The 24493-nt window shown below is 35.9% G+C and overlaps 5 protein-coding genes and 1 long non-coding RNA gene across 9 annotated transcripts in view; 3 read left to right on the top strand and 3 right to left on the bottom strand.

Moving 5' to 3' along the window:
- The window catches only part of LOC123871818 (TATA-binding protein-associated factor 172), a 30834-nt gene extending 23370 nt beyond the window's left edge, over positions 1-7464 (bottom strand). The window contains exons 1-3 of one of the 3 annotated variants that reach the window (XM_045915799.1): positions 7251-7463; positions 2768-2819; positions 2279-2389 (exon numbers count right to left, since the gene is read on the bottom strand). Coding sequence is in view for 2 of the 3 variants with exons in the window: in XM_045915798.1 (XP_045771754.1) it covers positions 2768-2778 (11 nt within the window). In the remaining variant the exon portion in view is untranslated. Of the gene's footprint in view, positions 1-2278; positions 2390-2767; positions 2820-7214 lie in introns of all 3 variants that reach the window. The other 2 variants (XM_045915798.1, XM_045915797.1) reach the window with 2 other exon arrangements.
- LOC123871866 lies at positions 14-22527 on the top strand. The gene is made up of 3 exons (XR_006797354.1): positions 14-97; positions 8623-8631; positions 22516-22527. It is a non-coding gene; the product is annotated as an uncharacterized LOC123871866 (long non-coding RNA).
- On the top strand, positions 8623-9862 carry LOC123871855 (nucleolar protein 12). The gene is made up of 3 exons (XM_045915856.1): positions 8623-8767; positions 8848-8953; positions 9339-9862. The coding sequence occupies exons 1-3, from the start codon at positions 8694-8696 to the stop codon at positions 9816-9818; spliced, it is 660 nt and encodes a 219-aa protein (XP_045771812.1). The 5' UTR covers positions 8623-8693; the 3' UTR covers positions 9819-9862.
- Positions 10099-13500, bottom strand: LOC123871836 (endonuclease III-like protein 1). 2 transcript variants are annotated; one of them, XM_045915832.1, is made up of 5 exons: positions 13211-13500; positions 13000-13134; positions 12368-12538; positions 11951-12110; positions 10099-11584 (listed from the first exon to the last, which is right to left on the bottom strand). In XM_045915832.1, exons 1-5 carry the CDS (start codon positions 13391-13393, stop codon positions 10680-10682), a joined length of 1554 nt encoding a protein of 517 aa, XP_045771788.1. In that variant the 5' UTR covers positions 13394-13500; the 3' UTR covers positions 10099-10679. The 2 variants fall into 2 exon arrangements, with proteins under 2 accessions (XP_045771788.1, XP_045771789.1); XM_045915833.1 differs by having other exon boundaries at positions 13340-13499.
- LOC123871851 (ER membrane protein complex subunit 3) lies at positions 13716-16620 on the top strand. Its single transcript, XM_045915850.1, has 5 exons — positions 13716-13989; positions 14098-14236; positions 14583-14700; positions 15643-15804; positions 16300-16620. The coding sequence occupies exons 1-5, from the start codon at positions 13841-13843 to the stop codon at positions 16473-16475; spliced, it is 744 nt and encodes a 247-aa protein (XP_045771806.1). The 5' UTR covers positions 13716-13840; the 3' UTR covers positions 16476-16620.
- Positions 17313-24384, bottom strand: LOC123871841 (developmentally-regulated GTP-binding protein 2). Its single transcript, XM_045915840.1, has 8 exons — positions 24114-24384; positions 23526-23686; positions 22925-23095; positions 22266-22409; positions 21532-21639; positions 20897-21054; positions 20412-20538; positions 17313-19615 (listed from the first exon to the last, which is right to left on the bottom strand). Exons 1-8 carry the CDS (start codon positions 24175-24177, stop codon positions 19454-19456), a joined length of 1095 nt encoding a protein of 364 aa, XP_045771796.1. The 5' UTR covers positions 24178-24384; the 3' UTR covers positions 17313-19453.
- Between the last annotated feature and the right edge of the window lie 109 nt (positions 24385-24493).

Genomic DNA, 24493 nt, shown 5'->3' with positions numbered 1-24493 from the left:
ACTATCGGAATGGGCAAATTATTCGAGTACGGGCATACGATAATTCGGCATTCCGCCAATCAACTGGCCACACTATTCGGGATACGGCGAATGTTTTGTGTGCGAATTTTAAATAAGTTGGTAAATTAGCCGGCTGGCAGACGCGACAGTCTGTGACAGCGAGTAATCCGTCCTGTGGTGTATTAGATCTATCCCGGAAAAAGAAAAAATCCTGCAGGATTTTTAACTTCTGTATCTTTCGCGCCAACCATTCAGGTTAGCGCGAAAGATACGATTGACGTCGGCCACACGATTCACGATATCACGTATCATTTGCCGAATCTCGATAGTGAAGCCATACCATAACAACAGCTAGTCAGTGTATCACTTCGCAGAGTTATTTGAATGTGATACTAGCTTTTACCCCCAACTTTGTCCGCGTGATAACATACCTTAATAGTCTAAATAGCACTCGGGGATAATATGTAGCTACTAGTTATCAAATTAATTATTTTATCTATCAGTGAAAGAATTTCTGGAATCAGGTAATTAGTTCCGGAGGGTACCCAAGACATTGCTACTTGTCATGATTGTAGGTCAACGGGAAGTATAGTACGCGACAGGTCGAGATGGCAATATGAGTCGGAGGGACGCCTCGCACACCCGCACCTCACCAGTGCTCACCCCCAGCAGGTAAGCGCGGGGGCTGTGCGGGTGTGTGGGACGTCCTCACTCCGGTTGTCATCTCAATCTACTAACACTAACCTGGTGCCGTATAGGTCTTGATTCCCTTGACAGATGTTGACACACACGACAGACAGACAGACAACGAAGTGATCCTATTCAAGGGTTCCTTTTGAGGTGGGGACCTCTAAAAACTATATACCTACTATGATGTATTAACATAAGTAATAGAGTTATTGAACAGTAAAAATGCAGTTCGTGCATTATAAAACACATTGTTGTCACGAGACAAGACGTTACAAACATACGTAATCCTCATTCTTCGCAGGTGTACAAATATTTATTTATTATTTTAGGTGCAGACTAAAGTAACATTAAAAAAACCGGTCAAGTGCGAGTCGGACTCGCACAAGAAGGGTTCCGTAATCTTTTTTAATAGTTTCCGTAAAAGACCCCTTTTTTGTGATGTGACAAATTCAAGGTTTTCGGATTTTTTTATAATTGCTACCGGACAAACGTAATTCTATATGTGAACGGGAATAACTCTTAGATAGGTTTTGATTCTTTTGATGGGTCATAACTTATGATAGACACGACAGGCCGACAAACAGACAACGAAGTGATTCTATAAGGGTTCCTCTTTTTCTATGAATATACAGAACCCTAAACTTACACAAACCAGAAGCTTTACATAATAATAATAATTTCTTGAAAGAATTGCTATAGTATACCGTTCAGCTGTACAACATCATAGTAAGTAATTAAATATACCTACTATCGGTGCAGGAACGGAGAAAGATCCGACTGTCCTAGCCAAGGAACCGTTCCTTCATACCTAAATACACAAACTATTAATCTATGATCGAAGCCTAAATAATAGATATGGTGTTTAAAGATAGGCAATCCTCAGACGACATCTTACCTACACGGTATAGTAGGTACATACTAAAAATAATTGCTCCCCGAAGCTATTTCGTTTGCTAATTGGCAACTGCCTAGCAATTAAGTTTTATGATACCAATTCAGTATTATGCGCCGCGAGCTTTTATATGAAGACCTAACGATATGGTTTTCTAATTGATATTTAATTCCAATTCGATTTTTATAGGGAAATCCACCTTGTACAGTGCAAAATTTTACAATTAAGGAGCTAGCAAACAAAACGATGTCTTGCACAAAAGCTGTTGAAACTTTACTGTAATTGTACCGTTTTGATCGAAATCACGAATTTCGAACTCATTTTAGCATATAAAGGACGTTTTGTTTGGAAATGAGTTCAAGTTTGTATTCAGTGATCGAAATAATGAAATTTCAGTGCACTTTCCGGCCGTTTTGCTAGGAAATGAGTTCAGTTTGTATACAGCAGTGGGTTAAAAACGTCCAGATTAAAGAAAAAAAAAAGTATTTTGTTCGAAAGTGGAATTACACACTTTTGGTATAACTTTATAAGCAATATGGAAATACGCACAAAAAATTTCAACTTTCTGCCTATTAGTTCACGAGATACAGCCCGCTGACAGATAGACGGACGGATGCACGGACAGAATAGGACCCCGTTGGCACCGTTCGGATGCGGAACCCTAAAATGTTCATAGTTTAATCTTAAACCATGGACGGAACCCTTCATGTGCGAGTCCGAGTCGCACTTGACCGGTTTTTTTAAAGAGTTATGAAGATAATCTTTACATGTCACAGGGGAACACGTTTACAGCGACCCAAAGGTTGTCTGAAAGAGATCGTTTAAAAAAATTACGTTATCTTATCAGTTATCCAATTGTTATGCTAATTTCTTTAAGTAGGAAGGTATCTATTTCGGGATATTGAAGACCATGTTTTCATTCAACAATTCAATCTCTTTGACGAATCTAGCATATGAAATAAGGTGGTCTTATTTTTCTTATCATAAAGCATACCTATTCAATGCAAAGTATAGTGCGCGACAGGTCGAGATAGCAATCGGGGTGGGGACGCCCCGCACACCCGCACATCCCCCGCGCTAACCCGGTGCGGGATAACGCGGGTAACGTGCGGCTGTGCGGGGCGCCCCCCCGTTTCATACCCCGATTGCCATCTCGTATAAGTAGAATGGTTGATGAGTACTTACCGCGACGTCATCTCGTTGATTTGATATCAACGTTGAGTTTCTATGAGTCCGCCTGAAACAAAAATGTAATATTTAGTAAAGCTGCATACCCCAACAGTAATATAAGTCTGTAGCTGTCTACGAATAGTAGGTAGAATTTTATTCATCCCAATTTGCCGTGACCTGTCTCTCTAACAAAACGAGCAGAAATGTCAAACTAAACAAAATTCCTCTTTACATTGAGGGTAGGTAATTATAACGATTAAAAAATTAAAATATGTCTAATAGCCCGGTCAAGTTAGCTCAAAAAATAGGGTCATGGTTATACACATTGGGAACACCATTATAAATGAAATGTGAAAAAGATTCCGAAGAATTGAGAACCTCCTCCTTTTTTCGTCGGTTAAAAAAAGTCCCCATCAATGATCAATTTTACATTTACAAAAAAAAAAGTAGTTAGCAATACTTTTTAACCTGTCATTTTATGTATTTAAGGATTTTGTACAACAGCGGATAGTGAGCGGGCGATGGAGAGAGCCATGCTTGGAGTTTCTTTACGTGTTCAAATCAGAAATACGTATAGGAGTAGTAGAGACTTGCAAAGCTAAAGTGGCAATGAGCATAGTTCATAAGAACATAGTTTAAAAGAACGATAGACGTTGGGGTCGCAAGGTACTAGAATAGCGACCTCGCACCGGAAAGCGTAGCGTTGGAAGACCCCCCACTAGGTGGAAGGACGATATCAAGCGAGTCGCAGGGAGCCGCTGAATGGCGGCGGCGCGGCGTCGTAATACCGTGGCGTGTAGGAGTCCCATCAAGAGACCTATGTCCATTGTCCAGTAGTGGACGTCTATCGGTTGATAATATGATGAGTGCAACAGAATTAGCCACACCATAGCAGTGTCCGGGGGTATGAGTAACTACGTTCGAAAGACATACGCGACAGACTTCTGCGTAGAAAAAAATTGCCTCCTCGGGATAATCTAAAAAGTAGTTTTTGATATCAACATGTCGCAAGTCTCGCCTAAAACATGGTAATCTTGATAGATCGCCCAGATGTCGCTGATAACCTATTCTGGAAACGTCAGCAAGCCAAGTTTTGAGGTCAACAAACGTGTTATCTCAACGTGCTAACATAAACGGCACACTTTCGATTTTGATTTTATTAACGCAAAGTACCTATATTATAATTTTTATTATAATCTTAGGGAAACCGAACCGGGGATTAAAGGGAGAATACCTATCCTACAAAAAAGATTTATCACCATCATCATCGTTGCCCACTATTGAGAACGGGTTTACGGGCCTATGCGGGTGTGACGCCTCGCACACCCGCATAGGCCTCGCACTAACTAGGTGCGGGATAGCGCGGGTGTGCGGGGCGTCCCCCCGCCTTATACCCCGATTGCCATTTCGACCTGTCGTGAACTATAGATTTGAGTTTACCTTCTTAGATTGAGAAGGGTTTAGTCCACCACCTGGTCCAGAACTGATTGACAGACTTTTCACGCCTTCGAGAAATAATATTTATCTTTGAATGCTATTTTTTTTTTTTAAAGAATATTAGCCATGTTAAATGACTAATATTCCCCTTTCCTCTCCAACTAAGCGTCAGGCTTGTGCTAGGAGTAGGTACGACAATAGTGCAACGGGCGGGATTTGAACCGTCGACCTTTCGGTTTTTCAGTACACTCCTTTACCGGTTGAGCTATTGAGGCTCTGACTCATCTATTACTGTTCACGAGACAGCCAGCTTACAGACAGACGTACGGACGGATGTACAGCGGAAGCTTAGCAATAGCCTCCCGTTGGGACCCTTCGCCTTCGGGTACGGAACCCTAAAAACGCACCACTGCAACCCAGGGGTACGATTAGGTATTTGATGCAATATTCTGAAAGTTATTAGTTTACCCTATTTACAACACCGGTTTAAATATTTTATTCGTCAGGGGTTATCAGAGGCTACGCCAAACAGCTGTTATCTTGTGGAGCAAGATAGGTGTGTGTCATTTCCATCCAAACTTGTGAAACCAAATGCATATTATATTGTTTCTTCTTTTAAATGATGCCACAATTCATAATTTCTTATGATAGTGTTTTACCTACACTTTAAGGAAATTTTTTAGTTACTGTATATCAAAAATTGTGGAAAAGGCTGGATTCGAACCTGCGTCTCTCTGGGAATCGCACCTCTAGGCAACGGTTTACAAAAGAAGTGAACCGCGACGTCACGTCACGTTGTTTTGAGGTATGGAACCCTTTAAATAAAACCGGCCAAGTGCGAGTCTGACTCGCGCACCGAGGGTTCCGTACTCGAGTATTTTTTCCAACATTTTGCACGATAAATCAAAATAAATAAAGCTGGTATAAAAATACTAAGCAATGCCTTTAAAATATACCTCTTCAAAATAGAACAACAAAGTAACATGAAAAAAGTGTAATTGAGTATGAAGATATAATAAAATAATTATGTACTACATAATGAAGAGTTACCTATTCAGCAGTACTATAATAGTTCACAGAGATGCAATTTTTATTGACCATGTAAACATTAAAACTCATAGCTACCTAACCTCGAACCAATTGTAATGACTATATCAGTCACACAGGCTGTTTTCTCTTTATTTGTTGTTATAGCCTCAATAAAATACACATTCTATGAAATTTGAACTCTCTACCTATTACAGTTCACAAGATATAGCCCGCTGACAGACAGCTGAGGCTTAGTAATAGGTTCTCGTTGGCATCTTTCAGGCACACTCTAAAAAGCAATAAATTAGATAAGGAATATCTACCAAAAGCAACAAAACTTAATACAAAATTATATTAAATTGCTCACTATACCTCAGATCTTACATTTAAATGTGATCTTATGAATATTTATTAAATATAGTTAAATCATCTATTCTTTTTTATTCATGAGCCTTCATAATCTCACAATACCTAGATGAAGTGATTATTATAACAATTGATTCCACTCAACCAAATAGCAACAACTAATTTTGTGTGACTAATTTTTCAACAGATTGAGGAGGTGCTTTGGTCTTTAACAGTAAAGGAAATCATCTCATCATTGCATATTTGAGAGTTCTCCATAATATTCTCAAAGGTGTGTGAAGTCTACCAGTCCGCACTTGGCCAACATGGTGGACAGTGGCCAAACCCTTTCTAAGAGGAGATCCTTGCTCAGTAGTGAGTTGGCAATGGTTAGGTCATGATGATGACTATGGGTAGGTATACCGTTTTACAGAGATGGTTAGTGAGGTACGTTGCAGTTTATCAGAGTGAGAGTTGACATAGAAATCAGGGTTCTTAATGTTGCCATCACTCTCCCACAACCCCACAGGGTCTCAGTTAGGGGTACATCTATATGATTCCCATTGAGTGACATGCAAAATATTCCAGCTGTACCTACAATCATCACATATTATCTTTTGGGATGTAGCAAGTCATGTACATAATCTGCAACAGCTTGATATAATGATTATTTGGAGCTCAAGATTAATGAGAATTATAGAGTCAGAAACAAAGCCAGGTTTGCACCCATCCATATTCGCTTACACTAGTGGATACACACTAGTATAAGTTGCTGTTTGTACTTTTTTTTTCTGGAAAGACTTGTACAGCAGAGTTATTTTCTTGTTGTACATATAGGAAGAAGTTTAGAAGGCATTTGTTTCAATCTCAACATACTGTGCAGGTGCAGATTTATAAATGAGACAGTCTCATATTTGAATTGATATGTTCCATAATTGAATCTGCTCTTACTCACTCCTTTTTTACCTAGTGCATATTTTGTTTTGGTATAATTTAATTTAGGTGTTCTAAATTCAATTTTAGCTAGTGGTTTGATGTATTGCAGGGAATAATACTACTCTCTAAATGTATTGTTATTTTACACCACATATTCTACACCATTATGGTTTTTCATTATTATATACAAGTCTGAGAAGACTAAACTAGAAAGTATCAAGGTTTATGTATAACAAGACTAATTAAAGCCCACTACTATTACTTTTATTCATACGTCATTCAATCGAAAGATACTATAATAAAGGCAGTAAGAGCAATTTTTGTGTAACAATCTAAAAGCGCAGGCTCGCTCGCCTCTAATCGATATTCTGTCAATCTTGAGATATTTTTGTACCTACCATGCGTTGTTATTAGTGAATATATAGAATGCGATTTATAGCCCATTATTCAACAGATCCGAGAGAAAAGAAATAGAATTCTAACGGTATGCGTAACATGAGCCGCTCGCGCGTGTTAACATATGGCTCTACGACAGCAGTATTGATTACCAAAAAATATTTCTCTCTTTATTTCCTTATAACGCGATAAAGCACCTTTCGTTATCAATAACTTCAATATAGATATAAAACAATCCCAATTCAACTTTTATGGGCATTGAAATTAGTTTTTCTTCCTCGATATTTTTTACTTGACGGAACATTTTCATATTTCGCACCTTATTTTCGTCCAATTCGCTATTTATTTAGCTCACCTTGCGTAACAAGACGCATGTCACGTCACTGCACCAAAATATTTCCATATTTCATCAAACCACTCAAATTCACACACGATAACATTTTTGACAAAATGCACAAACAAAAAAAACCAACGTGACGAGAGGAAGCGCATCGTCCAAGTTTCAAATATATACTGACAGCCATGCTGCGGATGAGTCCGTCTTTATTGTGCACTTGAGTGCTGATTGGTGGAAAACGGTGAGAAAAAAATAAAGATTGTACGTATGTGCGTCGTATGCGCCAATCACGCGAGAGTATTTAAAATTCTTGATTTGGTGCCAAAAACTTTTGTTGTGGTGAAGATAAAAATATAAATAAATTTTATTAAAATACCTAATAATGTATTCATTCATTTGCGAATTCAATTCACATATTACAATAAGAATAAGAAGAAAATGTAGAGTCACTGTAGTCTAGTAAACGAGAGTTTTAAATTACTAATAAACAGTAAAAAATACTATCACTTATTAAGTAAATTGATAGAATAAATTAAACCTTTCAGCTTTTCATTTTATATAATTAATGAGTTGTCTACTTTAGGAAAGTTAAGTAGTTCACTAGTTAACCAGGTAGGTATTTAAAAACGGAGTAGATATTAAGGTACATGATAGGATTTAAAACAATGGCTGGTGAAGTAGGTATTTATACCGAAACAGTCGTTGGTCTTTTAGGTATACCTAACTAGATTATCTTCTCATTTATGATTTAAAATCATCGACGATGGTGAAAAATACAATGCAGTGATAATATTCATTCATAAGTAGTTATAATATTCTTAATAATATTATGTGAATAAGTTCATGACAAAATAATAAAACCGCTCAATACTATGCAATGTGTTTATTAATTTATCAACATCAGAAAAATATCAAATAGGTTTCAAGTACCTAGTAGGTAACATAGGTAATTGTGTTGTAGGGCCGCAACCGTGCGGCGAGCATTTTGTATGTATACTCTATCCTGTGTCTCTATCTATTTATGTATTTATTGACTATTCCCATTTTCCAACAAGAATTTTTTGATGCGCCGCGCCTAAAGAGTATAATTTAAAAACACTACGTTCCGCGCAGCCCGTTCCCACATGTCAGCTGTCCTGACGTGTATGTTCCTGTGGGAATCGGTTGTGTCTGTCGGGAAGTGGCGTCGATTTCAGACAAGTGGGTATAGTTTTATTATAAAATGTTCTGCCACTGGAACATGTGATTAAAAACCGGGCCCGATAGACAACAAGTGGGAACCGGCTCTTAGCTCACAGTGAACTATATTTTTAAATAAGAACCCAGAGCCGTAAAGTAAGTTGAAAAAAAAGCTATATCTATTTGTAGTTTATGGTCTGTGTTTTTTTAGGTTAGGTGAGTAGGTGTGATTGTGTTTATTTTTATAAATTATTTTAAAATCAGACAAACAAGTTAATAAAAATGGGAAAGGGTCAGAAGAAAAATACTGCAAGAAAGCGAAAAGTAAATTTAGTTTTTGATGAAGCTAAACGAAAGTAAGTCTAACCTATGTGAATTATTCACAGAAAAACATCTATCAGCGATCACAATATTCATTTGATTTTACTGATTTTAGGGATTTTCTTTGTGGTTTCCGGAAAAGAAAGTTAGAGAGAAAAAAGAAAGCACAGGAGGAGCTGCAACGAATGTTAAAAGAAGAAAAACGGCGAATAAAACAAGAGGTAGGTAATAAATACTTTTTATTTAGTCTATAAATTTAGCTAGTAGTAAATGAAATTGCAAGCTGAATTTAACTAAATTTCCTTTTGCTGTATGTATATACGTTATAAGTTATAGCAAAGTTTTATTTATAAGTAACTATTCAAAATTGTATAAAGCATAATTGACTGGAACCCAAAATGTGACTAACTTTTATCAACGCACAACTCAAACTACTGGACGGATCGGCCTGAAATATGGCATGCAGATTGCTGTTATGAAGTTGTCATCTTCTAAGAAAGGATTTTTTAAGGTTTTTGGAATTTGTAAAGTCCACGCAGACAAAGTCGCGAGCATAAGCTGTTAGGAAATATAATAAATAACCAGTGCATTTATTTAAACTTGTAGAATAAGGAGTCATACAAGAAGCTTGTAGTGTCCAGCCGCCCCATTCCAGATATAGAACAATTGCTTCAAGAGGAGGAGTATGAGGATGATGATGTTAATGTTAAAATTGTAGAACTCTCTTCAGAAACACTACAAAAGAGAGACATAGTCATTGGTGAGAACAGACCAAAAGTTACTGCACTAAAAAAACAAGATAAAATAGTCAAAAATGACTCCAATGAAATACCAGGAATGAACACACAAGAAGAAAGTATATCAGAAGAAGAACACTCAGATTCTGATGATAAAAATTTAAAATCAAAGAAAGAAGTAAAAAAAATACTAAAGAAACAGGCTACAAAGAAATTACAGAAGAGCAAAGTGTTCCAGATGAAATCCAAGTTAGACAGAGTACAGAATAGGAAAACACAGAAAAAGAAAGTCAAAAATGATCAGAGAAAAGAGAAATCTAAAAAGAAAAATCATAGAAAGAAACACTAGGGACGTACTTGTTGTAAATTGACATTAAATGATATACAATAGAATTACTTATTATATTTTTATTTCTGGATGTACATCATTCGCGATCGCCGTCTCACTACAGGTCTTCTCTCAGTATGAGAAGGGTTTGACAACCAACCAGGCCACATGCATATTTCACACATCTTTGAGAATGTTATGGACAACAAGATTTCTCCAAAGAAAACCGTTGAAAATAATGAGGAAACTTGAATGTCTTCTCAGGCATGCAAGTTTTTTCCTTGTGATGTTTTCCTTCACCTTTTGGATGTTACTGATTGATATTTTCCTAGCTTGAAACAAATCTATGGTGTGCACTAAAACAAGCAGTTCAATCTGAAAACAAGGCACATGACAGCATTGTACAAAAAGATTTCAGCCAGGCTTGTGTTTATTCCTTAGTCTATGACCTTGGCAAACCACCATGTTGCAACTTCAGATAGGACTACTTAGTTTTCTATCACTGTACTTTGCACCGCTGTTGTACAGCTAACTAGTCTAATTTGTATTACAATAAGGTATATTAATCAAAAATACAGTTATATAATTATTAACATGATTTTAATTTCCAAATATTAAGCTTACATGCACAATAAACCCTCATTTGCACCATTTATTTTATTTGATTAAAATGAATGGGTGGGTTACACACCAGTCCATTTCTAACAAGGTCAGTGCTTTAAAAGCATGAAATGGACATAATAATATTATATTACTGTTCACTTTGCAATCTGCATGGATTTTGGACTTTACAATACAAGTTTAAAAAGGGTTTGTGAGAGAGTTTTTTTGACCTACTTCAGGTACTAACTGCTAACATCAGGTAATGAAACAATGATTCTCTTATGTTTTCTTTCTGGTTTTCATAGGTTTGTTAACTATTTCTTTTTTCTCAGATAAATAATTGTCTGTTGAACTATTTTTATTAGCGATTCTAGGAGACTTTCTTTTCACACCTGTTTTTGATTCCTCAGGCATTTCTAGGGGATTTGGATTGGTGGTCCCTGTTATTTTATCAATATCCATTTTGAATAGTCCTGTATTTGTATTCAATGTAGTATAATCATGATTCTGGTCATCTTCTACATTTTCAACTTCTCTTTTGATTTTGCTTGGACTCAATACTTTTGAATTAAGCTTTTTTATTGGTTCACCTTTTACAGAATTAGTTGATGCACTGTCCAACTCAATATTGTCCATTTTTGCTTTCCTAGTTTTTTTATTAGATGTTCTTTTTTTATCATTGATTAGACTGGTCATTTCTGTTGAATTATCATTGATTTTCATATCTTTAACAAAGTTAGTCGATGCACCATCTAAATCAACTCTCTCAATTTTAATGTCTTCTTTTAATTTCCTTGGTGATTTTTTATTAGGAGATTTCCTTCTTTTATCATTTGGTAGACTGATTGTTGTTGATTTATCGCTTTGTGTTTGTGTATCTTCAACAAAATCATCATTTACATCAACTTTTAACTCCTCTTTAACTTTTTTTGGTGACTTTTTATTAGGAGATTTCCTGCCTTTATCACTCGAAGGGCAGATATCATTATTTAAACATTCATGACACATAGGGCCTATAGGTAAACATATTGTTTGTCCGAATCCCACCAATAAGTGGTTGACTTCACCCCATAAGTCAAGTGGTAACCATGTTTCTAGCGCTTTACGGGTCTCCTCGGGGGTGTTGGTGGGTTTCTTGACCCAGCCTATTCTGTTGCTGATCCTGTGGACATGTGTGTCTACACCTGCAAATATTTAACAATATTTTATTTCAAAGATATCATACAGGTAGCCACAAATGTACTAAAACTATAATGTATAGAGATTAAAAATTCATTTCATTCACTAAATATTTGTTGTATTTCAAAAGTGATACAATATATTGTTTGAATATGAGTATAATATTTTATGCTTTAGATACTTTATAACTATTCTAAATTCAGCATTTTAGCTAATCAGTAATTTATTGATTTCAAGCTATTTTTGCACATCAATTTTCAATCAATCATTTTATTGCAAAGGGTTAGATCATGGTTTTTAGTTGATAAATTAATGGCTTCCTTGAAAAACCTCACTCTATAATTCTACTGTTTATTTACTTTGTAACTTACCAATGCCAGTAACTTTATTCCATGCAACTTTCATACAAATATGTGCCATTTTTGGTCCTACGCCAGTGAGCTTGCAGAGTTTCTCCACCGAATCTGGTATATCACTGTCATAGTGATCCTTCAAGGTCTGTGTTGTCTTCTTTATATATTTCACTTTGGTCTGTATGAGAAAAGAAACAATATCAATCAATACAACAAAACAGGTTTAGTGTACTAGTAAATTGTTGTTGTAAATGTAACAAATGTGAATAATTCAGTTTCAGTGTAAAATGAACTCTCAAATGTGCTGTAAAAAAATTTATAGCATAAAATTTAAAGCTAATTAATGAAATATGAGACATTTAAACTAAAATTCTTAGGTAAGTTAATTTTTCGCTTTGAAAAACCTGAATATTTTTAGAAAGATGAAAAAGAAACCTTCCAAAATCCAACAGGGTAAATCAGCTGGCCAAACTCTTCATCACTCATGTTCAGCACATTGTCAACTGTGAGTCCTCTGGCCCGGAGGCGTTCCATAGCTGCAAATGTCACTTGATCCTTGGTTTGACTTGACAACATTAATGATATCAGACTTTGATATCTTATTATCTATAAAATAATGTTTATTCATTAAGAAAATATTAATTAATTATTCATTTCACATTTTTATAAAAGCTGGGCAACTATAATGTAATGGGCATGAAAACAAAAGAGCTTAATGGTCTGATGTGTGGCTGATTTAGCCATTTCTCAGACAATCCCAGCCATTGCTCTTTACTATGTCACAAAATAGATGATACAAATAAATTGTCAACTGTGCAGGTGCAATATTTGAACTACTCTTAGATGCCTTTATTGTTCTGATTTCTTTTATTAATTTCACAGTAATAATATTAAAACCTTATTCAAGCAAAACTTGACTGTTCAATCACAATAAATGATTCTCTTCATCTCAATTTTGTACATATTGTATTACTCAATGGTCCCCAATAAAAGGATATTTATTTTTTTATTTTAAGAACAAGGTCAGTAGTCTTTTATATGAAAAAACATACTGTATGTATACTTACTTTTGGGGAAGCATCTTTGTCCATACTCATATGACATCCCATGGAGTCTACTGGGGCGTCGTGGTTAGATCTCATGTTCCTCAAATTAATCAAAAACTCTTTCCAATGTGGTGGCTCCCACAGTCCTTTACCCTCCTAAAAAATCATAGATAGGTTATCAGCATAACCTTATGAATAATACTAAAATTTATAGTTTCTACATGTCACCTACTTCTTTTATTGGAGAATCCTTTTCAAACTCTATTTTCACATGAGGCTTTTTCTCGAATTTAAACTTATTTAAATCAGGAATATTATTAACTTGAGTTTCAACTTCAAGGTCTTTAGGATTGGTATTTATTTTGTTATCGACACTAGAACCTTCCGCAAGTGTTTTCATTTTTCCACGCGGCATATCCGTAACTATTTTAGCAAACCTTTTGATTGTTAATTCTTAAAAATACTTAATTGTTTTTATATTTGCGATTTCCAAAAATTCAAAACACCGACTACAAAAATGAAACAATCACAGAATACAGACGATAATATTGTCAAAGATTAAAATATTACTTCATGTTTTTCTTTTTTATACGTGTCTGGCTTAGGCTCTGGCTTCTAGGTTTAATCTTAGTGTTGCATGTGCACAAAATCGAATCTCCCCAAAATAAGTACCCACCATAGATTTGTTTTGGTTTATAGACCAAAACTTAACCAAAAAAGTGTACTTCTTGGGTCTATACTCTGTGATGTGAAGTTTCAAAATGTCAAATTGGAATTGATCAAAGTTGATTTGATGAAATAAATTTTAAATTAATAACATTTCAATAATAATAATAAGAAAATTCTGCTATTCTTATAAACCATGGCAGAGTTATTACTCGATCCAAACATACGTTTATGGGTGTTTTTGCCCATAGTCATCATCACCTTCTTGGTTGGAATTGTAAGGCACTATGTATCGATTATATTATCTTCTCAGAAGAAAATTGAGCTTTTACAAGTACAGGACAGGTATATATAATAGCTTTTATATAAAATTGTAAATTTACAATGTAATTGACGGTCAAAATGTATTACTTAAAGTGGCCCTAACTAAGATTTCCTTTTAATATTTCCTAGTCAGGTGATGATAAGAGCTCGATTGCTTCGTGAAAATGGCAAATACTTGCCTAGAAACTCGTTCGCCATGCGGCGGCACTGGTTCAATAATGAAGACACTGGATATTTCAAGGTCCAGAAAAGAGCAGCAGCTTCTCAGGTATCGTAGTTTTGTCATCTCCAAACCTAGGGATTTCTAAAATAATTATATAAATTATGGTATATACCATAAATAATCTTTATAGCCAAAACAGTTATGTTGTATGTAAGCAATTTGGTATTATATCAAAAATTAATCCTATATATTTTATGTTATGTACAACTGAAGAAGCACGATTGTAAGGATTTAGGTTCTTTATGCATTTTATTAAATTTCTCAAAATCCTTTCTTTCCCTCCGAAGCCGAATCTCAAATTTCAGGATCTAGAAACTTACTAACCTAATATGTTATATTTGTTAGTTTCTTTTAAACACTACACTGAAAAATCATTATTTGCCTTTTCCAGAACCCAATGACAGATCCGGGCATGATGACAGACATGTTGAAGGGCAATGTGACCAATGTACTGCCCATGATTGTGATTGGAGGATGGATTAATTGGATGTTCAGTGGATTCTTAACCAGTAAGTTGGCACTACCTTGTTGGTTTATCTAAAGCAGAGTGAACTAGAATGGGGAACTGGGTGTGATTCTGAAATGGTGATATCACTAATATTATAAAGGTGAAAGTTTGTATATGTGTGTGTGTGTGTGTATGTTTGTTACTTCTTCACACAAAAACTACTGGACGGATTTGGCTGAAATTTGGAATGGAGATAAATAATATCCAGGATTACCACATAGGCTACTTTTTATCCTGGAAAATCAAAGAGTTCCCACAGGATTTCAAAAAACTTAAATCCACGCGGACGAAGTCGCGGGCATCATCTAGTGTCAAATATTAGGCTATGGGTGATGTGAAATTTTGTTTAGAAATGTTTGAAAAATATTCATAAACTCACTTTTTTCCTGTCAGCTTGACGTAAAATCCCCTAAAAATGTTAATTGACTTCATTGGACCAGGCTCAAGTGTGGATTTGTGGCTAGGCTGATGATTGGAGAAATCCTACAAATATTATAGATGTGAAAGTGTGGATATTCGGATGTCTGTTACTCAATCACACAAAAACTACTAGATGGATTTGGCTGAGATTTGGAATGGAGGTAGATAGTATCCTGGATTAGCACATAGGCTACTTTTTATCCCGGAAAATCAAAGAGTTCCCATGGGATTTTGGAAAACCTAAAGCCACGCGGACGAAGTCGCGGGCATCAGCTAGTATTATAATATATAGATCTTATCCTACCTATGTAGATGGATATTTGTTACTCTTTCATGCAGAAACTATTGGATGGATTTGGCTGAAATTGGGAATTAAAATAGACTATACGCTGGATTAACACATAGGCTACTTTTAATCCCGGAAAATCAATGAGTTCCTATGAAATTTTTAAAAACCTATATCCACGGGAACGAAGTCGCAGACATCAGCTAGTTATTTATCACACCATCTGTTACTCTCCAGCTAAGGTGCCGTTCCCGCTGACGCTACGCTTCAAGCCGATGCTGCAGCGCGGCGTAGAGCTGGCGTACTTGGACGCGTCGTGGGTGTCGTCGGCGTCGTGGTACTTCCTCAACGTGTTCGGGCTGCGCACCATTTATGCTCTTGTTTTGGGAGAGAATAATGGTAAGATCATCCCTCAGACTAAAGCTGCAGACACATTACCATAGGACTGTTGTATAAATATATAAAATATCTTGCTGGCCTGGACGAACCCCGGGCAGCGGATTCAACCAATTCACTTCAGATCATCAAGACCGAAACGCCTCGGTCTAGCATCAAGCTCCGGCCCTCGTTTTTCTACCACAGTTTTAATTGTAACCAAAGCACATATTGTAAATACAGCCCAAGTAATACAAGTGATAATATGTAGTGGTATTTTTATTTATCAGTTATCTATCATACGCTGCATGGCTGCTACAGTTGTAACAAAATCTGGCACAACTATCGGGCAATCTGAGTGCTTGGAGCATCAGTGCGCCAGGACAAATAACAAATTAATATTTTTCGGACATATTATGTACTAGAATCTAGATGATGCCTTCATCACCTCCTATTTGGTGTGACTGCAGTCAAGGGCATGATTATATATTTAAACGAAAATTTGTTCTTTTCTTTCAGCGGCTGACCAGTCAAAGGTGATGCAGGAACAAATGTCCGGAGCTGCGATGGCGATGCCTCCAGACCCTAAAGCCGCCTTCAAGGCTGAGTGGGAGGCACTAGAGATCACGGAACACCGCTGGGCACTTGCTTCATCGGAAGCTGACATATTAGCCAGCACAGAACAGTCTCAATAGTCAAATTGTAGTATAAGCTAGGCTCTAAGGCTGAGAGGCTGAGATATATAGAGCATAATTTGACAGACTTAAGTTTCAGTTAAAGCGAGACAGATTTATGCCAGTAACATAACACTGTCTCGTTTTAACAAGTTAAGTCTAAGCTAAATCAAAGTGCGCTCTATAAATCTCCACCTACTTTATGAAAAATAAATACTTATCCTACTAAGATTTTGTTATCTCTTTAGACATCAAACTATCCTTATTACTTTTAATAAAACATATTTATTACAAACAAAAACTTGTATATTTTATTTCTGATCTAAATATAGAAAATCAAAATATAGAAAATACCTTTTTCACAAAGGAAGCCTAGGTATGTGCGTTATTTTTAAAGAAAGCCAAATAATAGGGGAAAAAATAAACAGTTCAATAAAGAAATCACGAATTAAAGTAGGTGTTCTCAGTTGCGCATACCTACTATGCGTTCTAAATAAAATTATTAACGGCGTCGCCATCACACTTCACACTAATAATATTATAAACGCGAAAGTTTGTGTGTATGTTTGTTACTCTTTCATGCAAAAACTACTAAACGGATTTGGCTTCAATTCGGCTTGGAGATAGATTGTACCCTGGATAACACATAGGCTACTTTTATCCCGGAAAATCAAAGAATTCCTACGGGATTTTAAAAACCCTAAATCCACGCGGACGAAGTCGCGGGCGTAAGCTAGTATTATATTTTGATGAAGTCAAACTTGAGCTATAATTTCAAGATTTTTTATTGTTCATAATATTTTTTTTCTATGTATGTAGATTGTTTGGATGGAGGGTGGTAAATAAAATAATATGAAAAAAAATTTAATAAATAACTTTATTGCAACATTTTTTTATTCAGCCATGATCGGATTCACTTATACATTTTGGCTGTACTTAACCAAATACAAGTGTAAGTTAATAACAAAGCTCATTTGGATACAGTCAGTTTAATTTAAAAATATATAGGTACATATATGTATTTAAAAATTATTATTCACCCTGAAACAGTTATACATCATAGGTTAGGCCTTTGTTACACGTGGTCCCACCCTAAGGCTCAGATGCTGTTAAAACGAGACAGCGTTATAAATCTGTCTCGTTTTAACTGAAACTAAATCTAAGCAAAGTCAAAGTGCGCTCTATAGATTTCAACCTTAGTTCTCAGAAAGTACCACGTATTATCACTTGACGTACGATGGGTTCAATTTTATTCAGTATCTAGTATTGTATTTTTTAACCGACTTCAAAAAAAGGAGGAGGTTCTCAATTCGTTGGAATCTTTTTTTTTCGGAGGGACGGTATCTTTCAGGGACTATGGGAGAGACTGCTATTATAATTCGGCAGCATTAAATTTCTCTGAGAGACCACGAGTAAAAACCCCAAACTGTGAACTTGTATATTTTTTGTATGGGGTGGATAGATACACGTTTCGGAGTATATTCCCTATGGTGGCTGTTTTAGGTAGATAAGCGGAATAATTGTGGTATGTTTGCAATGCTGTCAGGTGACTACGATTAGCGTGTGAAGAACGCTAACCTAAACACAGTTCTAACTTTATAAAAAAACCATTAAAATTTGTAAAAACCATATTTATTCTAATGGAAAACATTTACATTATAACTTTGCAATGATAAACAGAAAAAGAAATCTATATAATCATTCTTTCAATTCCAAATAGCAATTTTCAATTACATAATTATTTACATACAAGTTTGCAACTGTCTTTTTTCTTTACCGGCGCGATTTAGGGTCAAGTTTATTGAATAGTATTGGAGAGTAATCTTTCTTTGACTTCATCTTTTGTAAATTAAAATGTATGTAAAGCGCATGCTGTGATCAGTTTTTATGGCCAAAGACAAGCAGAATGTCGCAGATTCGGTATTAGTACCAATTTGACCTGTAAGTTTTACCCACGTAAGTAGCTTACGTAATTAATTTACCATTTTACTGAGGTACAAGAGTGTTTACATTAGTTTTGTCGTAAGTTAAGCATCTAAGCTAATTATGTGAGTAAAACTTAACAGTTGTAATCGCGGCCTTAGATATATAGTTGGGAATTGCATAATATATTCCTCGATAACTTATGCGACATAATTGGGGTACTCTTCTCTGTTCAATATGGATGATGACTACTAGTCAAATTAGTGACTTTTTATCAAACGTCAATAAAATTTACATATATGACGTCATAAACATTTGACATAGGTACTTTTTTAGTCAAATCGATAATTTAAAATGGTTAGCAAACTTAAAACTAGCAGCGAATGTGGATTTTACGAATTTTGGAAGACCCTCTATTAAATAATAATTAGTAAGAAATAATTTATTTTTGACCTAGGCATCATCCCCATTCATTGTTAGAAGTAGAACCAATTTGACCCTATGAGCTTGTAAATAGAATTGAAATTAGCATGGTCTACTTCTTGATGAGCTACACCACGTCCTGCAGGGCGATTCAGGACACCCGATTCGGTAAGTTATAGTACGATAAGACGTATTTTTCAATTGAAAATACATCTTATCGAACGATAACTGTCGTGCACGGATTGGAACAGGATCACACTCACAAATTGCGACTTTTCTACGATTACTTTACGTCATATTTATAACTAAAAAAAGTATTGAATTGACTAACAAATAAAATACAAAGTTACACAGGATTCAAAAATGCTGTCAGATTAAATTCAGTATTAGTACCACTTTGAACTATATGAGCTTGGATATAGAGTTGAAAGTTGTATGGTTTATTTCTGAACGAGTTTGACGTCGATTTCATAAAAACCGGTTCGCTGTCAGTACCAATTTAAACCGTATAGGATTATACATATGCTTCAAATTAGCTTTATTTCTTTATGAGCTGCATGACATAAAGACTCAAGAACGCAGTAAATCCAGATTGACTATTAGTACCAATTTGAATCTTACGACCTAGGATATAGAGTTGCAAGTCGCGTGGTTTATTTCTTGATGAGCTGCACGACGTCCTGGTCGTGCACGGAGTGCGCCAGGCCGACTCGCTGCGGCGAGTACTTGGTGCTGGTGCCCCACACTAGCGCGTACTTGAGCGCGCTCGCCAGCGTGCGATGGATCGAGTGACACACGTGCTCGATCGTTACGCCCTGCAACAGGATGGTTCGTATGAGACACTAGCTGATGCCCGCGACTTCGTTCGCGTGGATGTAGTTTTTTAAAAATCCCGTGGGAACTCTTTGATTATCCGGGATAAAAAGTAGCCTATGTGCTAATCCAGAGTATAATCTATCTCCATTCTAAATTTCAGCCCAATCCGTCCAGTAGATATTGCGTGAAGGAGTAACAAACATACACACATACACATACACACACACACACACACACACACACATACATACAAACTTTCGCCTTTATAATATTAGTGTGATTTTGTCGACCTCTTTGGCGTGGTAAGCGCTGTGGTCTTATTAGTGGGAGGTCCCGGATACGATTCTCAGCAGGGATTTTATAATTTCTAAATTTGATATGGTCTGGTGGGAGGCCGCCCTACCGGCAAAAACCGTGCCGCCAAGCGATTTAGCGTTCCAGTGTGAAGCCGTGTACAAACCAAAGTAATATGGGTTCAATAAAAGCTGCCATACCTCTTCCAGGTTAGCCTGCTTCCATCTTAGACTGCATCAAATGCAATGCACTAGAATCAGTGCCAAAACGCCCTTTCCATACATATTCAATTTTTCGTTCACATCAGACCGACAATACCCTAGCTATTGTACGCCACTACGCATCACTTATTTTTTTACCAATGGGATGTAGACAATACTCAGCATGTCAAAAGTATTTAAGAAATTAATGCTTTTGATATGGTTTTTACACAAGTAAAGCATGACTGTGATTTAAAAAGCGTTCTTTAGTGCTAAAAGTGCTTCTAAAAGTTTGACTCACTCTTCTCAGAATAAGTCCATCATCGAAATCCGGTGGTTGTCCTGGCTTCTTGGTGTAAACTCGGATGAGGGCCAGGTACTCCCACAGCGTCTCCAGCAGGAAGTCCAGGTTAAGTTTCATGTTACAACTGTAAAAACATATCATACAAGCATAAAGGAAACAAAATATATTTCGGGTATCGAATAAATCAAAAAAAAAGAATTGTACACATATCTCTTACATTCATGCAAAAGAAGTGAAAATTTTATTTTCTTAGTTCATTGGTAACCTACTCACAGCTCAATGACGGGTAGACATTTAAAAAAATTGACAACATTTCCCTTATAGATAACTAAAACCCAAAATATAAATATTTGCAAGAATTCAATCCTATAACAAAGTGGAATGGCGGAAAATGGTTTGGAAGAAATTGGAAAACCTACAAGATTTTTTTTTTTTTTGAGAGAGAATCACGTCATCACTCGTCCGCAGTACACAGTTCATACCTGACAACGACCGAGTGTGGTTGTCGCGCTATCCGGTCCACCTCCTGTATGGAGATCTGATCGATCTTGTTGTACACGTAGAGGCACGGCAGGTACACGCGGTTGCCGAGAATCACATCGATCAACTCGTCCGGAGTACAGTCTTCACGGAACAATACCTGCAAAACAGATAAAATATTATTTTCCCCACTTGTTCGGAAATTGCTTCGTTATTTAAAAAAAAGCGAAACGTCAATCGGCTCTTTTCGTTACGCTACTAAAACAACTTAGCGACACGACAACAATAGTAATTGCTGAAGAGATGTGCTAGCGAACAAAATAGAACAAAACCGTGTGCAGTCAAATTGGTGCAACTGAAAATTAGTGTGGATGTTTTCATAAGTTTAACGCAAAAAGTTGTTAAGTAAAAATGAGTAATTCATTAGAAAAAAATTATTAGATTTTACTAGGCTTACTTACAACTTACTTAAAAGTATTTGTTTTGATATGACTGAATTTTATTTAACGTTTTAAGTCTTTGATGAAGAAATAAATCTGTCTTTATTCAGCAGTCAGGGTTACGTACCATACAAAAGTATCTATTTGTTTGGCCTATTCTAATAAACATTATTTTGATTATTCATCTATTTATTTACCTCAGCATTGAATATTTTATATTCGTGTAAAATCATCTGGACCATCTTCTCATCTACTTTTGTAAGCTGACACGTTGAATTGAAAGATAGACCACCACCTTTCTTCACCTAGAAATAGTTTTGAGCGTGCATTAAATAAAACAATAATATTATAACACTAGTTTATGCCCGCAACTTCATCCACGTGGACTACAAACTCTTATTTACCCTTTAGGGATAGAATTTTCAAAAATCCTTTCTTTGGCCAAGTGCGAGTCGGGTCTCGCTCTTTTAGGGTTCCGTACATAATTATGAACAATATATTTTGGGTATATGAAATTTTTCATTTTGGAGCTACACATGGCATTGTTTAAAATACACATAACTCTAATAAGTTACGAGTATCAAAGTTACAAGTTCGAAGACCTGAGGCTGTCATCTTAACCACTAGGCGATTAGCACTATTATTATTGTTTTGCTTATTGTTCACTAGCTGATGTCTGCGACTTCGTTCGTTTCTTAAAAATCCCGTGGGAACTAATTGATTTTCCAGGATAAAAAGTAGCCTATATGTCAATCCAGGGTATAATCTATCTCGATTTTAAATTTCAGCCAAATCCATCCAGTAGTTTTTGCGTGAAAGAGTAACAAACATACACACACAAACTTTCGCCTTTATAATATTAAGTGTGATTTGGCTTATTGTTATGAATCGAATCATTATGATGTTGCAATATACAATGCAAGATTGTTACTTTGAAATAGATGTTAGGCTTGTTCTTGTTCAGTCTAATGCCCACGCTCTCCAGCTCGCGCTCCAGCAATTGGCGGTGCACGTAGGGCTTGGTGGCGTCCAGCATCATCAGTACCAAGTCTGCTGTACGAGCAACCGCTATCACCTGGAAACCATCAATCTTTATATGAGAGCTGTTCCAGAAATTGTTGGTAATACACACAGACAAGTGGAAGTTGACTCTTGTAGAGAGATACACACAATATTGAGAGATTTGTAATTTTTTTTCAATTGTTAAATGCTTCATTTACCATGTTACTTTAAGATCATATAATTTTTTTAATTACTTTTTATTATTTAGTTCAAGTTAGCCCTTGAATCTCACCTAGTGGTAAGTGATTATGCAGTCTAAGATTTTTTTTCAAAATTTAGGCACAGTACATGTAATAAAACGACCAGCTGTTCAATAGTGACTGGCTTTATTTTTTCAGAGCAAATTGGCGGCTGTGACATCATCATAAACAACAAACGACAAATCCAGTTCCAAAATTTTTCGCAATCTTAATTCTCAACTTCATAGAAACGAATTTACAGCCATTGCAAATCTTTTTTCCTCAAAAACCATTTTTTTTAAATAACATGTTGACTACAACTTTTGCGACTATGCAAGCGATTCCTTACCTGTCGTCCTCTGCCCTTGCCCTGGGCAGCACCTTCAATGATCCCAGGTAGATCGAGTAGTTGTATATTGGCACCTCTGTATTCTATCACTCCAGGGATGCATGTCAGAGTTGTGAACTCATAGCTCGCGGCCTCCGAGTGCGTGTGTGTCAAGGTTGACAGCAGGGTAGACTGAAATATAAGCATTTATTGACCTTAATTGACTACAGTTGTTATTGGGAAAAAGAACTCTAACAGCTGTTGAAATTGAAAATTCAACAACTGACCATCAAAAAGTGTACAAATAGTATTTATTTTGAATAAATGGCTTTGACTTTCATCTTGAACGTACACAGTGGGTAAGATGTACATTGATCTATGATTATGAAAATGGGGGGATGTCTATGGAAATATATATAATGATAAAATGTGTCTGTCTGTCTGACAGACAGGCCATACATTTTAACCAAGAACACCACCACCATTATATAGGTACCATATTATGTAGGTCTTAATGAATAGCGTAAGTGTATAACAGAAACGGCGCTCTGTATAAAATTATCTGTATGAATGAGGAGTATGATGCAGAGAAATGAATTGATTTGCATATAGTTGCTCTTACCTTACCAACGGAGGGGAATCCTATGAGAGCAACCCTGGCATCACCTGATTTCAACACATCAAACCCTTCACCCTTGTCTCCACCTTTCTTTGTGGGCTCAAGTAGCTGCGATCTGTATTTAGCTAACTTCGCTTTTAATAGACCTAAGTGATACTCAGTGGCTGGAATAAATATATGTTTATGGCAGTTACATTTGTTTGTACACATGAAAACAATCTGTTGATTATTCTAATTAAGTAGCTTTTATAAAGCACTTTGGAATACTTAAATGATCTTGATTTTCCCAATAATAATTTTTGCATGAAGTACTATAAAACATATTTATCTAAAAGTTTTACTTAATTAAATTTTTTATCTATGTTTAAACATTTTATGACAAATTATGCAGTGCATTATGTCGATTACAGTAAAGTATAGTTATCGTCCAATATATATTTCCGCATGTTACCCACCTAAGTATAGGTATTCATAATATTTAATCACATTTTTAATGAGAACAATGCAGAAGTGAAACCAGACACAAAAGGTGTACAATTAAGGCTAAACTTAATTAAAAGTACAGATTAGGAATAAAAAGTCTTGGTTTACCTTTATTTTTCTGAGTTCTCGCTATTTCCTTCTCGATTTCGGAAATCTTTTCCAAAATACCCATGGTCCGTTATAAAAACTAAAAACGCTTAAACTAAATCTAACACCACACGATATTATGTTTTTTAATGATTTAACAAAAAAAGAATCTCATTTCGCAAAACCTGTTAAAAAGTGCATAAAACAAAACGTATTTGTAATTTTCCAAAAGTAACAAGTTAGGTTATGAATTTCGCGATGTCAACATTCATTACGAATCTGACATTTTGTGACAACCAAAGTGCTAACTGCCAGGTGACAGACCATAGATTATTATGAATGTGATGTGGCCAAGCAACGGCAAATTCGCGGATCATTCTCATTTTAATTTCATGTTTCCT

The sequence above is a fragment of the Maniola jurtina genome, chromosome 14, assembly GCF_905333055.1.
Source record: "Maniola jurtina chromosome 14, ilManJurt1.1, whole genome shotgun sequence".
NCBI classification, from domain to species: Eukaryota; Metazoa; Arthropoda; class Insecta; order Lepidoptera; family Nymphalidae; genus Maniola; species Maniola jurtina.
Note: the sequence above shows the minus strand (reverse complement) of the source record. Positions and strands in the feature narration are given on the sequence as shown.